Genomic DNA, 15,961 nt, shown 5'->3' on the forward strand with positions numbered 1-15,961 from the left:
TTTGCTTGAGAATGAGAAGAAACCAGCCATGTGACAATCTGGGGGGAGATCATTCTGGCACAGGGAATGGAGAGCAAAGGTCTTGAGGAAGGATCAGGCTTGCAGCATCCAAGAGTGGACCGCTGGTGGGGCTGGAGCACAGTGAGGGAGGGAGAGAGACAGGAGGGGAGGTCAGCCTTGTAAGCAAATGCCCTGGAGCACACCTGGCGGAGGGTTTAGAAATGGGCGCTCCTGAGAACTCTTCTTTTCCATCCCTCACTGCCTCCTTGTCTTTAAGGAACCATCATCACTACTCAGTCTCATATCTGCAGGGCCATTACGCATGACCTTTCTCTCTTCTGGATGTCATTAGAAGATAAGCACCTCTGGCTGCTGAAGGTAAAATTCTTCCCCCAAGACCACTGTGGGTCTCTAAGGGCCTTTGGGCTCCACAGACAGAGGGCTCAGCAGGGGCCTCGCCTTCCGGTGATTGGACCCAACGTTAGTTGTCATTTCCGGTCAGTCTTATTTCTCATTTTTATACCCAAATTACCTCCTATACCTCATTTAAGGAGTGTGGGGGATGCTTGAGTGGAGTGAGGTTGGGGGCAGGTTACTAACCCTCTCGATGCTCTGCAGTCCTTTATACACCAGGGAAAACAGTTCCTAGTCCGTGGGGTCATGCGTGTTAAATGAGATAATGTACATATGGCACCCAGCACATTCTGGCTCACTTTCGACACTCAAGAAGTGTCCTTTTATTTTAAAAAATTTCGGTTCCAAATCAGCCCAAGTATACAGGTTCCATTTTAATTGATCTTCTATCTATCACAAAATATACTCTATGAAATTTTCTTCTTTATATCCACCCAGCTGTGGTAAATTTTTAAGCATGTCATATATCTCTGTGTTTTAGCCTGGGGATTAATGAAATCTGTGGTATCATATTGTTTTGTTTGTTTCACATTTTTTAAATTGAGGTATAATTGACAGATGACATTATGCTAATTTTAGGTGTACAAAATAATGATTCTGTGTTTGTATATACTGTGAAATAATCACCACAATAAGTCTAGTTAACATCGTTACCATGCATAGCTACTAAGATTTTTTTGTGTGTGATGAGGACTTTTAAGATCTACTCTCTTGGCAACTTTCAAACATTCGATACAGTATTGCTAACTCTAGTCACCAAGCTGTACGTTCCATTACCATGGCTTATTTATTTTATAACTGGAAGTTTGTACCTTTTTGATCCCCTTCACCCCACCTCTGACAACTATCAGTCTATTCTCTCTGTATAGTGAGCTTGCTATTTTATTTTGTTCTGGTTTTGTTTTTTGTTCTTAAATTCCACATATGAGTGAGGTCGTATGGCTTTTGTCTTTCTCTGACTTATTTCACTCAGCATAGTGCCCTTCAGGTCCACGCATGTCATCGAAAATGGCAAGATTTCACTCTTTTGTTTATCACCGAATAGTATTCCATTGTGTATATATGCCACATTTTCATCCATCAGTGGACACTTAAGTTGTTTCTGTATCTTGGCTAATGTAAATAATGTTGTAATGAACATGGGGGTGTGTATATCTTTTCGAATTAGTGTTTTTGTTTTCTTCAAATAAATACCCAGAAGTGGAATTGCTGAATCATATGGTAGTTCCATTTTTAATTTTTTGAGGAATCTCCATACTGTTTTTCGTAGTGGCTACACCAGTTTACGTTCCTACCAAGAGTGCACAAGGGTTCCCTCTTCTCCACATCCTTACCAACACTTGTTATCTCTGGTTGTTTTGATAATAGCCATTCTAACAGGTGTGAGGAGATAATTCATTGTGGTTTTGATTTGCATTTCCCTGGTGATTAGTGATATTGAGCATCTATCTTTTCATGTACCAGTTGGCCATCTGTATGTCTTCTCTGGGAAAAATGTCTATTCAGATCCTCTGCCTATTTTTTAATAAGATCGTTGTTGGCTTTTTTCTTATTTTTGCCATTGAGTTGTATGAGTTCTTTGTATATTTTATGTATTAACCCCTTATCAGGTATATGATTTGCAAATATTTCTCCCATTCAGTAGGTTGCTTTTCATTTTTTTGATGATTTCCTTTGTTGTGCAGAAGCTTTTTAATTTGATGTAGTCTCATTTGTTTATTTTTGCTTTTGTTGCCTTTGCTTTTGGAGTCAGATCCAAAAAATCATTGCCAAAATCAACGTCAAGGAGCTTATTGCCTATGTTTTTTCCCAGGAGTTTTATGGCTTCTGGTCTTATACTCAAGTAGTAAATCCATTTTTAGTTAATTTCATGTATGGTGTAAGATAGTAGTCTGGTTTCATTCTTTTACTTGTGGCTGTCAGCTTTCCCAATGTTTATTGAAGAGACTATCCTTTCCCCATTATATATTCTTGGCTCCTTTGACATCATACTTTTTTTTTTATGACATTCTTGTTTCCTAGGAACACCAATTTCAGTGCCAATTTTTTATTTCTAATGTGTGAAGTCTTTACATTTTACATTCTAGCCTGAAATAAAGTCTCTCTCCAATATCTTCCTATGAACAGACACTAAAAAAATGAGGTTCTTATGAGTGAATAATAGCACAATTTTAAATTTAAAGACTAAAAATGAAGGAGATAAACACATATCTTTTTTCACTTCCCCATAATTCTGAGTTTTTATTTTAAAGCCTCAGCAATCCATAAAAAGAAATGATCAGTTTAAATTGGTAGCAGACATAGGAGAATTCTTCTAATCCAGAAGGTATGAAAATGATTTACTTCTAATAGTCTCAGAAGGCCCAAGTAAATTGTTCCCACTACTGACCTAAATATGTGTAGTCTTTAGTGGGGAGTGCTTAGCTTTGTAAAATCATTTAAAAAATAGTTTTACTATTCAATGTTACAGTCTTCATTCGTTCAGGGGATACATGAGGATTATTCGAGAACTTCTGATTTTCATTTTGAACATATCATATAGAGTTCATTACAGTTTCTTACTTAGAGGCAGTCTTATGCTTCCCTTTATTGGTATCAACTTCCACATCCTTTAGTTAAAGTCAGGGAAATTTTCAGCAATATTTTAGTTATTTTTGCATTTCTTCTCAAGAGATTTCTTCTCGTGCTCTCCAAGAATTCCAATTCAACAATGATATCCAGACACTGTTCTAACTGGAGGTGCCTTCTCTATTGTTTTCATAGAGGAAGAATATAGCGCATGTGAATTTTTAAATTAATTTATTTTTCTTTATGGCGTCACGAATACAAGAAAAGATGAACAGTGTTTTGGGATAAAGCCATTAAAGATTTCAATAGACCTAAGGACAGCAGGAAGGCATTTATGTCAAATGGCAGCTAAACACCTCTTTCTACACTCTCTCCCTTTATATGCAGTCTTCCAAGTGCTTGGACATGGCTTACAAGTTGTAACCACTTCTCAGAACTGTTTTCAGAAAGAAGTCTCGATGTTCAAAAATGCTTTGCTTTTCAACTGAAGCTACAAAAAGTGTGTGACTAAGGCCCAGGCATTCTGAATGTAATAATTATTCATGAAGGCCTAGGGTGTGATGAGACCTTCCCAACATGAAGTTTAAGGAAGTTATCTTTTAGGAGTGACCAGAATCTAAAGGAACGTTCAGAGATTTGGTGAAAGTTAACAGTCACTGTTTTGAATAAAGACTTTCTGTTTTAGAGGAACATTGCTTTGCTCTTCACAGTAACGCTACTCTAAAAGAAATGGCCTGCTTCTCTCTTTTTTTTTTTTTTCTTTTTTAAAATTCTCACTGCTACAATCCCATTCTCCATAGAGTAGAGCAGGTAATTTCTTAAAGAGGTAAACCAGATCATGTTACACTCCAGGTTACAAATTTCTACAGTCTTCTGTTGCAATGAGAATAAAATCCAGTTCCTCTTCAGGACCCACGAGGTCCCCTGCCTAGTTCCATGGTTTCACCAACCCTTAGGTCTGGCCTCACTGACTCTGCTCGAATGACCACTCTGGTTCCCACCTCATGGCCTTTGCCCCTGCTGTTTCCTCTGGGAACCCTTTTCTGGAGATTGCAGTGCTGGTAGCTACGGTACCTTCAGATCTGAGCCCAAATGTGACCTTCCCAGAGCTACTCCATAACACCCCCTCCACTTCAAATTCTGCATCCAGGAGTTGATAGCAGCACTTCCAAGTATCCCAGTCTGGAAAAGATGTTTCTGGGGCAAGGGAAATCTTAGAAAGTGGTGCCCAAATCTAAACCATGTGTCCATTAAAAAGTTAGATGCAATGTGTATGACCTCAAAGTTTCACTTGAGGAAAGTGTTAAGAAAAAATAAACTTTTGACTGTCTTAAGTGTTTTTTCTGGATCATGTGCAACATTTTAGTTTGATGAACCAGTGTATTGGGAGATTCCAGTTCATTGCAGTTCTATGAATTTAAGCAACTCCAAGCCCATCCAGGATTATTATATTTTAAAATTTGCTACTCTCTCAGTTTACTTATCCATTAAGTAATTATTGCACACCTACTATGTGCCAGGCATTCTCCTAGGCCTGCAGGGGATTCTGCGAGGAAGAGTCCCTGTCCTTTGGGGGGTTTAACTTTAGTGGGAGACACAGACACAGAATAAATGACTACTCTAGGTCAGGCAGTTGGTCAGGTGAGCAAATTCTTTATAGAGGTGACATTTGGGCAGTTGCAGAACAATATCACCTTTTCCTAAAGACTTTAATTCCCCATAATCCGGAAAATATTAGGTGTCTGTTTTTCCTTTTTGCTGTTCTTAGACATTTATCATTCCTGTGGACGTTGTTTATTTTCGTGCCCTTTGATATCCCAGAGTGAAAATACATGAAACCAATGGCAAATGCTATATACAGAATATTGTCAGAAAAAATTTCTGGTCCAAATTTTACTTTTTAAATTCTCTTGTATCCGCTATTGAAAAGACAGCTCACAGAAGAATGACAAGGTAGTTTAAAACTGTGTTCAAAACCTAAATGAGTATATGTATCTCTCACCCCAATTCTGTGAGGTGACAAGCAATACATTGTTCCATCGTGACTTTTACTTTAAAATTTTGTAAAACATACCTTGATACTAGATTAACGTACATGTATTCATGAACAGTGGCGGAATTTAGGGAACATAGCTTATATGTGGAAAAACCCAAGAAGTAATCGTAATAGGTTCTTACCGAGGTAACTGTCGAATGTCTCCAGAATACTGTTCGTACTTGTAGTTTACCACATACCACTGGGAACTGTAAAATTTACAAGCCTGAAAGGAAAAAAAAAATGGCAATTAAAAATTATCATTCAAAAAGCAGCTGTCCTGATAAAGAAGCAAAGTGAATTCAGTGCCCATAATCCCCAGGTTAATGTTACGGTAGCTACGTTAGCAATTTTAAGGTAGATAAGGGGCTTGAGCATTATTATCATTTCATTTTCCAGTGAAAGGAAAATCTAACCTTTCCCAGACTCTTAGAGGAGGAACTGTTTAACATATTTATTCTATTTTTCTCCATTAAGGAAAGCCTAATTTAATCATCCTCTGAATCATAACCGGATATGTCACTAACCTCAAGTATCATCATTTTTCAGCTTTCCTTGGAAACCCTTCCTTTACTTAACAGTTCTTAGCAGTGAAATATGTTATTATTTATATGCCATCCTTTCATCGTAATTTTAGCCCATTTCTTCTTATTCTTGCATCAGTAACCTATCCTTTTCCTCTTTATATCAACCCTGCTGTCCGCTTGAAATGAGTTTTTCAGTTTTACCTCATTGCCTTCTGAGCCCAACCTTCTCCCTGAATATTCATCAACTTTATAAATATGTGTGAATAAAAGATGACAAAAACACTTTTAAAAAACAATGTTAATAGCACAAAAGACTTATCTTAGAGTGGTTCATGATGGCTGAGTTTACGGTATTTACTCGTGGCAAATATTTCCCAAGCAGCGACCCTGTGCCTGTCACAGTACTGACCACAGAGCGGTAACAGCGATTTCACTAGCTGGCTTTTAAGATTCCAAAATTACATAATTCTGGGGATTAAACAGCAACACCAGGATTATAAGGAGACCCTGTCCTCTAGCATTAGTGGGAAAAACTGAGGAGTAATAAACTTACTGCAGTGAGAGATAAGACCTCTGATCGTCTTTGTAACCGAGAAGGGGACAGCAAATGAGAGCTCTTCATAAGAGTCATTACTCAAGGCGTGGAAGTGTTAGAGCAAAGAAAGCACGGGCACTGTCTTTGCAGAAACAGAAAGTGGGAGGGAGTGGCTCACAGGGGGGTGTAGAAAGGTGGGTGGAGAACATAAGGTGCGGGCACCTGGCTCAAGATGCACGGGAAAGGCAGGGAGAAGGGTTAGGGGTCCTTGGCCGCATTGGATTTCTCTAGCCTTGAACTTCCTCAGCACCATAGCTTTATCTGTTTAGGGAAACACCCTGACGCAAATGGGGACTGAGGGCAAACGATGCATGAGACTAGGACAAAGATAGGAGTGGGGGCATGGCGGCAGGGGGACAGGAGAAAAGAAGAGATTAAAAACAGAACAGCAACAAGACAAATGGATGTGGAAAACAGTCAGAGGATTCAGGGGATGTGTACTGACTCTCGATGGAGAAGAGGAACGTGAACAAAACTGAATGTTTAGCTAAAATTAAATGTCTTAACTTGCCAATTCCTGAGCCAACTGTGCAAACCACGTTTCTGGAAATAAAAGGAAAACTGAACCCTGATATGCGCCCTGGCTAAAAAGTTCCATCTTCATTTTCGATAAAGATGCCAGGAATTCAGGCAAGGAGCACAAAGATCCACAGCATCCCAACCCAAGAGGGCAAAACATTCATGATCACGGCTCTTTCCCACCCTCTCTCACTTACTTTCCTTTCTCTACACTCTCCTGTAGTTCTCAAACGACACAAAATGGAAAACAAAAAGCATAAAACCCACCCCCTTTTTGCATTCCCTTTCAATCTTTTTTTTTTTTCTGGTGCGTAGTTTTACCTAGTTCTCCTCTAAGTATATATTTGAATTGGAATATTGTTTTTTTTTTTTTTGGTACGCGGGCCTCTCACTGTTGCGGCCTCTCCCGTTGCGGAGCACGGGCTCTAGACGCGCAGGCTCAGTAGTTGTGGCTCACGGGCCCAGCTGCTCCGCGGCACGTGGGATCCTCCCGGACCGGGGCATGAACCCGTGTCCCCTGCATCGGCAGGCAGACTCTCAACCACTGCGGCACCAGGGAAGCCCTGGAATATTGTTTTTATTCACTTAAAGGCATATTCTAAAGATTTTTAAACTTTTGCTTTCTAAATTTTATGACCACTTTAAATAAGTAGAATAAAGTCTCATACCCTAATTTACCAACCTGGTCTCTTAGTTTTGGAAACCATCCATTCATTAATTTGGTCAATAAACATTATCGAACCCATACTGTGTGCCTGGCATTTTTCCAGGTGATGCAAATACATCAGTGAGCAAGGGACAAAAATTCATGCCCTCTTGAAAAGTGTGGCCCTATGATGAGCTGGTCAAGAAACACAAAAATAAGTAAATTGTGTAATGTATCAGGAAATGCTAAGTGTCATGTGAAAAATAAAGCAGAAGAAGGGCGATGGATAGAGCTGGAGAAGGAGGGACAATTTAGATAGAATGGTTAGGGTAAGTCTTACAAAGAAGGTGACATTTGAGCAAAGACTTATAGAAGAGGACAGAGTGAGCAGTTACTATGGCTACTTCAAATTTTGTGCCATTGCAGAAAAAAATGCTTCAGAGTGTTTCTTCATGAATTTGGTCTTCCCATTTTCCCCCAAGTTTGACCCATTTTGGATTATTTTCTTCGGATAGAGTACTCAAAGTATTTTAAAGATTCTTGATAAAAAATTGCCAAACCAATGTATATTCTTTACAAAAAAAAATGTGAACAGAGGGTACCGCACCGAACCAGGAGCTACACGGCTTTATTCTTGGTCTGGAACTAGTACTGAATTCCAACATGATTTTGGTCAAATCATTTTATTTATTAGGATCTCTGATTTAGCAACTGAACACTCAGTATATTAGACTGGATTAGAAATTTCTCTCTCATAATATCTATTGCTACACTTCCTAATCTGGAGGTTTTGATGGGACAAATGTGCATTGTCTTATTGTGCTGTCTTGCTATGGATAGTACCTATGTGTAACCTCGATAAACATTCACGCATATTACACACACTGTTCACAAGATGCCACAGGCGTAACCAAACCTGAGATAATGTTAATCCTGAATTCCACTGACCAAAAATGAAGGGGTGGTTATTTCTTATAATAGTACAGCCTAATAAAGAACTACCTCTTTTTGTTTTGGCAGTGGCAAGTGCCTGTCAGATACTGTTCTAGTAGGTGCTTTACATATAATCTTAATAAGCACTCCATGAGATTTTATATTCCCATTTTATAGATCACAGAGGCAAGGAGAAGCTCAGATTTTTGCCCAGGATCCCACATGTGATAGAAGTAGGATTTCAAACTGGATTTGTCTGACTCAAAAAGTCTATTCAACTAATTTATGAGTTGTTTGATATTTGCAGAGGTTGAAGCCTTTAAGAAAAATCACATCTGGACCACCATTCCAGAGGTTTTCTATGGTGTTTCTGTTTCTGTCTTGGAGTCAGACAAACCTGGTTTTGAATTTTGGTATTAACTGTGAGGTCTAAATTAAGTGATTTAATATCTATTTCTTTATCTGTCTAAATAATACCACCTTCATTAAGATCAATTCCTATAAAGCACCTAACAGAGGGTAAGTAATTAACAATACTTGTTTTTAAAAAATAGGTTTTCTCAGCAAGTTTGACTCAATCTATAAATCACATTCATGATAGTTGATAATAACAACTTGTTTTTCTTGATTTATTGAAGTATAGTTTTGGAGAGCTATCTTAGCTCTGATGATCACAGCGTTTTGTTTTAATCAAATTCCTTCTGAAATTATTTGTTAGGTTTCTTGTGTCTGGTGGTAGGTAGATGAGGAGTAGGGTTGGACTAGATGACCCTTAAGAATCCTTGTAAATCTGTGATTTCTCCGATTCTGAGAAAACCAGTGCATTTTACAAACACATAAACATTTCTCCTACATAGTTAGGCATTTTGGAAATGTTATGCATAAAAAATTATTCTCCATTCTTTGTTCCAGCCTACACACTCATTCTAAGAAGATCATTAAGATCTATTATAATTATGACTACAATTCCTCGTTGTCCAAACACTAAGCTGAAATGACCTGTTGCAAATTCAAAGTCACAGGCTACAACTCTGCTTGTTTTAGTAAGGCAATGGCTCCATTTTCCCCCTAAAAACTACCTATCTCACAACACTGATTTCAAATAATCCACTTCTTAGCCCCTTGAGAAAGGGAGACTGCCACCGTCTGCTTCAAAGATGAAGGCTGAATATCCAGCAAACATTTGCTAAGCTGGTTAATTTTTCCAAACAGCAATGCCCCGGTTCACATTTTATTCGTTTATTATGTTTGCTTGTTCAGCTTTTATCTTGCCATCTCTGCCTGTTATATGCTTAGACACAAAAAATATTGAGCCAACTCAACTTAGTCAAAGGCTTTTAAATCATTAGGATAGCGTTGCCCAAATTGTACTGTGTCCATGGGGCTTGCTAATAAGATGCAGGTTCCTGGTTCCCACGGGGGGGTCACTGAATCAGAATCTCTAGAGGGGGCCTTAAAATGCATCATTCCACTGGAGTGACAGAGCGACTCTGTCCTTGTCGTGCTGTCTGCCTATGAACTGAAAGCATTAGGGTCCCAGCTTCACACAGGGAACTCTAGTAACTGAGGTGACCCTCCAGCTTTCCCGTAACTAGGCACATCCTTTTAAAAGAGAAGGGAGCATATCAGCTCCAGTATGGGGTTTTATTGATAGTGGAAACTCAATATATATGTGTTGAATGAATGAATCTTCTATATTCTTTCTTTTCCTTTAGAAATAACTAAACAGGACACCTTGAAAGTTCTAAAAATCTAAATACGTTCAAAAAGATTGGGCAACTATAGAGCATACCCTAAAATACTCTAAACAAAACATATCATTTTTCCCCTTTTCCCTTCCTCTTTAGAGGATCATCAGAATCAATTCAAATCATGTTACCTACCTCAAATAGCAATTTAGGTTTGGCAATGTAATTTGTCCATCCCTTAAAAAGGCTGGTTATTAGATTCTGACTACAGGGTAATAAGCAGGTAATAGGTTGCTTTTTAGATGCAAAATTATTTTTCTTTCTGGCTATAAAGGTTATTTAATTACATGACTACTTTCTTGCCAGAAATATTTATGCAACCACAAAAGGTGTTCTTTTTGGCCCTTAGTCACCAATGGGATTAATTCTGTATTTGTAAAATGATGGTGGTGATTTTCATATTAATGCCATTCTTTACAAAGTTTAGAAGTAATTATGGCTATTTTATAAATGTTAAAAAATGCAGCATCATGAAGTTAAGTGAATTCAGATAAATATGTATTGAAAGAGTGATTGAACAATTTATTGTCCACCTTGAGGCACTTCAAAGTGAAAGGAGATGCTATTAGCCAGGCCAACAGGTAGAATATGAAACTTACTGCAAATCAGGACATAGGTCACCCAATAAATACATAGATATTTTAGAAAAAAGGAAAAGGCACTGAAAACATTTTTAAATTTAACTTGACTATATTATATATTCCTTTAAAATGTAATCATTAATTTCTGTACTATAAAAATAAGCTGAACAGTTACTGATCTTTTAAAACTTATACTACACTCTTTTAAAACTTATACTACACTCTTGGGAGAGAAGTGAAAATGAGTTTGGACAAAATAGATGATGTAACTATAGATCTGATTCAGTTTCAGAAATCATGGTACAATCTTATTAATAGATTTTTGAGTCTGTTTTTTAAAAATATTACTTGATATTAGATAGTGTTACTATGTATATAAATACGCATGTACCATGTAAAACAGAATGTCACATCAAAGGCCAACCGTAAGTGTAAATCATTTTTAAACTATTTTGTCTGAATTATAGAGTAGCCTAAGTTGCCACCTTTGTTGATTTTAAATTGAAAGTGAATCAAGGTATTTGGTTTGTCTTTTCAAAATGCATTGCACTAAGGCAACTGAACAAACTTTAAAATTAGACTTTCATAAATCACACCTGTACCCAATCTGCGGATCTACACTCTAATTTCCCAGCTAGATGTCACAGGTATTTTGTCAGGACATAAATAATGGATGGTACTAAAAAAAAACTTGATAATATTATGATCTACTTGTTCTTTTCATGTAAGTCATAAAATCTGGGCTATAACTCAATGAAACTGAAATTTTAGGTTCAAACTTATGATGGGTTTCTTTTAAATTTTTATACTCCAGGGTCTCCAACTTATATTTCTGTCTTTATTCACTTACCACCAAACATTGTAGGATGATTTTTATTGTGGAGAAGATTAGAGGCAGCAAATTTAGAATGCGAACGTTTTACATGTTTGTAAACAAGACTATTATTCTAGGGATTTGAGAGACTAGAAAATAAATTTCTTCAAGGTGGTTAATGTGAAACATAAAAATATTTTGTTTTCATTGTTTTAAACAGTGTTTTCCATACACATTTTATCCTAATGCCACTAAAGAGTAAATGCATTTGAATTTACCTTAATCAACATTTGTATGTTTATCTTTACTGTCATACATTTAGTGTTAAAAAAAATAGGGTGTTCCATTTTGTTCTGACTATGATAGAAAAAAATCATTACATCTAAGACTAAACTATATACAGGACAACAGATTTTGATATCATTTTTCCATTAAATTCTTGAAGTTGCAAAATAAATATGGCTTTATTTATAAATTTACTTTTAAAAAGTATACACAAAATGAAAAGTCCCTTAACTTCCAGCAAGACCTTCACTAGTGAATTAAGAGCCTCCTTCTTCAAAACAAAATCAAAAATATTTCATTTGCACTAATTTTATTAAGAAAGGATTAAGTTTTTTTTTTAATTTGGAGAAATTTTTATAGTTGTATTTCCCCTAATATCTTCCAGTAACTGAAATTGTGCAGGTACCCCTGATGTCACAGCAGAGGGGTTACTTCTAGATTGAAGAAAACTATGTTTACCGTGCTCTGGTCTAAAGTTAACAAATGAATTAGAATCACTCACTTGCTGCCCAATAATTCAGAATCAGAAAACGGCATTCATTTTTACTTAATTTATTTATACATGCAAAAAAAACCCACTTCAGAATCATTTACTGAAAGACTCATTCTTATTTCTGGGTAAGATGAACTGCACCTTATTCTACATATGAGATTCAAACAATTTGTATAAAGTACAAAGGCATTTTGGTTAAAAGAATGGTTTCTTTATCAATGTACACAACATGCAGTCCAAAATTAAACATAAAGCGTATAAAATTATTTCAACCATAGAACAAATGAAATTCCCTGTGTTTTCTTCAGAAAAGATACATTTCATTCTTTTTAGATGTGTTTCATTCAGTTAACAAAATGGGGCAGCATGAAATACATTTGAAATCATGGCCAGCCTTCCTCTCCTCATCATTTTCTTCGAAATGCCTAGGACCCGCGTTGCTTAAAATCTCTTTTACTTCTCGACATGATGCAGCTTCTACCTTGACTATCTATACATTTTCTCTCGAATTAATTGAATGCCACTTGTCTGGGTCCAAATGGTAGATGAGGAAGAAGAAATTCATTTTCAATATTATACTCACTTGGTCATATATTGTTTTTCATAGTTACAAAATTTTGCTCCTTAATTAATTAAGCAATATTTTGGTGCATTATTTAACAGTCTCCAGAGCTATTTTTAACTTCAGAATGCATAGGTTATTCTGCCTGAAGAGTTCCAATAGTTTTACTGGTTTTACCCTTAAAGCACTTTCTAGGGAAAAGGGACAACAATATACTAGCACCTTCTTTGAGAAGATAACACATCTTGCATCTCTTCAGTGTTCAACCCACTGTAATCAGGTTGTGATCAAAGCTTCTGAAACTGCTCTGTTAAACAACCACCAATGACTCTGAATTACCCAATCCAGTGAATTAGCCAATCTTGACACATTTTGGCATTTTACACCACTGGCTCACTCTCGCTATTGACAGTTTCTTTGTTTCTGAGAAATCAATCTCTCCTTGATTTCTTCCTACCTCCCGGTCCACTCCATCTCCACCTCCTGTGTTGGGCCCTCTTTGCCAGGCCCTTCTGTGGGAGCGTCACTCGGGAACCTGCCCGGTGGCATTCCTGGGCAAGCTCTTCCAGGCTCAAAGCTTCAACTTTCAAATCCAAAGCCAGTGCCTACTCCTTCCTTCTACGTTGAGACCTATGTATGTATCTTCTTCTTGGATATCTCTCTCTGCATGTCGGCCAGAGAGATTACCTTACTTGCTTCATCCATCCCTGCTTGAGCAATCTGTACTTTCTTCTGCGTACCTTATTTAAATTACTGGCACAGGGCTTCCCTGGTGGTGCAGTGGTTGAGAGTCCGCCTGCCGATGCAGGGGACACGGGTTCGTGCCCTGGTCCGGGAAGATCCCACATGCCGCGGAGCAGCTGGGCCCATGAGCCGTGGCCGCTGAGCCTGCGCGTCCGGAGCCTGTGCTCCGCAACGGGAGAGGCCACAACAGTGAGAGGCCCGCGTGCCGCAAAAAAAAAAAAAAAAATTACTGGCACAACTATCTGGTTAATAGCCCAAGACGGAAACGTGGGAGTCATTGCCAATATAGTCCTCTCCTTTACTTTCTCTTCCGTCACCAACTCCTGTCAATTCTGTCTCCTTAACAGCTCTTTACTGTCACCACAACCATGCTGCCATATGTTAGCACAAATCTTTAACCCAGCTGGGCTATTAAAATAAATAGTCTCCTATCTGTCCAATTTCCCTTCATTGTTACTCATCCCCACAAGCCAACCAATCCATTCTCTGGTCTGCCTTTAGTTGTTTTTTTCTGACATGTGAACCTGACCTTGTTTCTCTACTTTACAGTAATACTCCAAGGGTTCCTGTTAGTTGTTTTGCAAAAATCTGATCACAGGTCTGTTATTTCCCGCCTGGTGCTGAGCTCCTTCACTATGTTACATTCAGGTGGTATCAGCAGCTTAGTAAGTGATAAATGTTGGTGAATAATAAACCCAGTCCAATCTTTCATGCAGTGGACAAGGCCCTTTATTTCACACACTTTGTATGTGATCCACAGTAACAGTATAAATCAGCAAATGAGGAACTTTCTATATAAAGAATTCAACTGTTTGTAAAGATAATCAACTCCACCCAGCTAGACTGGGAGTAGCAGTTTCTGTGTATATCTAAAGGGGCAGCTTGTTTAAGTCACTGAATTTGCATTTACCTCTAGGACACGAGAAAACATAATCTGGTATTTGGATAGGGCATTGAGAGGAGAAATTTAAGGGCTGAAAAAGGTGTTACTCTGAGCTTTATGATGATTATTATTTACTTCCAACTTTGAAATTAACCTTGTTAATACTTACAATTTGCTGCATGAAGATAAATCTATAGAACTCCCATCACTGGGTGTATCTGGGATTGTGTCTTAATATTGTAAGAGGTTGTCTAAAGGTAGACATTTTTGACACTAATGATAAGAATTAAGAATGGATGTGCCCATAAAAAGAAAGAAACAATTAATTTGCTCTTTCAGAGGCTTTAATATTCCCTTTCTCTTCCTCACCATCAGGAAATGCATGTCAAAGTTCACCCAAGAGCTGACTCTGTTTGACTTGAGCTGTATTGTGCCCCTAGTTCCTGATGATTTCCTTCCATCAGATTTACAATACATCGGCATATCTGAAATATATTTCTCAAGATACTTGGGGGGAAATAGAATTTCACCATGGTAAAATAAACTTGGCAAATAATTCATGCCATATTCCCTTCTAAGGCAGCCTCAAGAGATGTTAGCTAGTTAAAGAATCTCTCTGTGTGTGTGTGCGTGTGCGTGTGCGTGTGCGTGTGCGTGTGTGTGTGTGTGTGTGTGTGAGACCTGTGAACATCCTGCAGCTTTCTGCAGAACACTCTGTGCCTCTATGAAATTGGTGTCCTGCTCTGATCTCAACCATTTTTTCTCCTGGTTTTTAGTGTGCACTTTCTATGGAAGCCTAGAGATTTCAACAACATTTATCCTGTTTTCTTTGAATCTGGTCTGTTGTCCCTATGCAGTCTTGGGTCCTGTTTTCATTATTGTTTTAAAATTTGTATTGGTGTATAGTTGATGTACAATGATGTATTACTTTCAGGTATACAGCAAAGTGAATCTGTTGTACATATACATATATCCACTCTTTTTTAGATTCTTTTCCCGTATAAGCCATTACAGAGTATTGAGTAGAGTTCCCTGTGCTATACAATAGGTCCTTATTAGTTATCTATTTTATATTTTTCCAGGAGAATTCAACTATTTCTGGTCTGGAAACCCTGCTTAAAATCCGAACTTGTCCTTGCCTCAGTAACTTAGTACTTTCGGGATGAGGACAGTACCTAATCATTCTGTGCATGTGTGTGTATACAGACATATTCAGATACAGAAGTGTATATAGATATTTTGCTTCCATTCTCTTAACGTTTCCACAGCTCTAAGTCCTCAAGTGTCTTGCGCCTTGACCAAAGTGAGACTTGGATTCTTGAATTCGTGACTTCCTCATCACTTCTTCATTATTCTACTCCTGCTGCAGGTTGGTTTCTAGAAATTACAGAGGGCTTTGTTGGCAGAGTAACTTGCTACCTTAGTACTTAGTATCTCTCTCAGCCGTTCAGGTGAAGTGGTCCCTGGACCCTTGCTCTCTGTTGGGCCACTGTATTATTCTCAATTCTCTGCTCTCTCATCTTCTTTGTTAAGAGAGACCAAACTGAGACCTTAGTGTTAATTAGTGTTTTGTGTATATTAAAATGAAAACTTTGCTACAGAAGTTTGCTTAAG

At 37.8% G+C, this 15,961-nt stretch overlaps 1 protein-coding gene across 13 annotated transcripts in view; it reads right to left on the reverse strand.

Annotated features, from left to right (window-relative positions):
- The window catches only part of DOCK10 (dedicator of cytokinesis 10), a 281,208-nt gene that overhangs the window by 117,677 nt on the left and 147,570 nt on the right, over positions 1-15,961 (reverse strand). For all 13 annotated transcript variants that reach the window (XM_059052008.2, XM_067026998.1, XM_067027001.1 and 10 more), the window contains exon 4: positions 5,161-5,243. In XM_059052008.2, coding sequence (XP_058907991.1) covers positions 5,161-5,243 — 83 coding nt within the window. The remainder of the gene's footprint in view (positions 1-5,160; positions 5,244-15,961) is intronic.

Source organism: Kogia breviceps, chromosome 2 (assembly GCF_026419965.1).
Source record: "Kogia breviceps isolate mKogBre1 chromosome 2, mKogBre1 haplotype 1, whole genome shotgun sequence".
In the NCBI taxonomy this organism is placed as follows: domain Eukaryota; kingdom Metazoa; phylum Chordata; class Mammalia; order Artiodactyla; family Physeteridae; genus Kogia; species Kogia breviceps.